Source organism: Camelina sativa, chromosome 12 (assembly GCF_030686135.1).
Source record: "Camelina sativa cultivar CO46 ecotype springtype chromosome 12, ASM3068613v1".
In the NCBI taxonomy this organism is placed as follows: domain Eukaryota; kingdom Viridiplantae; phylum Streptophyta; class Magnoliopsida; order Brassicales; family Brassicaceae; genus Camelina; species Camelina sativa.
Genome location: NC_141891.1, coordinates 33641010 through 33641480, shown reverse-complemented (window position 1 = coordinate 33641480; position 471 = coordinate 33641010). Strand labels below are relative to the sequence as shown.

Genomic DNA, 471 nt, shown 5'->3' with positions numbered 1-471 from the left:
ATGGTTTATCTCAAAACCGTGACTTATAAGGGTAAGGATCGGGTAGCACTGAACACTAAGTTGACGCCTAGATACATGGGACCGTACCGAATCCTGGAAAGGATTGGTCCGATGACCTATAAGTTGGAGTTACCTCCGGCTATGTCAGCTTTTCATCCGGTGTTTCATGTGTCGATGCTAAGGAAATGCATCACGGGACGGGAGAATGTGATCTCCGAACCCCCTCCTGACCTGCAAGTGAATATGACCATCATCGGTCGGCCAGTTCGGATAACTGGTACGAAGACGAGAGGTCCACATAAGAAGAAAAAGACGATGTTAATTCAGGTCGTATGGGATTGTGAAGGGATAGAGGAGACGACTTGGGAACCAGAAGAAGTTATGAAAGTAAACTTCAAGAAGTGGTTCGACAAGAGAGAGAGATTCCTCGTAAGGAGAGTAAAGATTCGAGGACGAATCAGTCCTAAGTAG

The 471-nt window shown here is 46.3% G+C and overlaps 1 protein-coding gene across 1 annotated transcript; it reads left to right on the top strand.

Annotated features, from left to right (window-relative positions):
• LOC147933001 (uncharacterized) lies at positions 1-471 on the top strand. The gene has a single exon (XM_087477250.1). It carries the CDS (start codon positions 1-3, stop codon positions 469-471), a length of 471 nt encoding a protein of 156 aa, XP_087333376.1.

Bases quoted from the DNA above. Each gene is read 5' to 3' on its own strand.
- LOC147933001 (XM_087477250.1), top strand. From the start codon at position 1: ATGGTTTATCTCAAAACCGTGACTTATAAGGGTAAGGATCGGGTAGCA.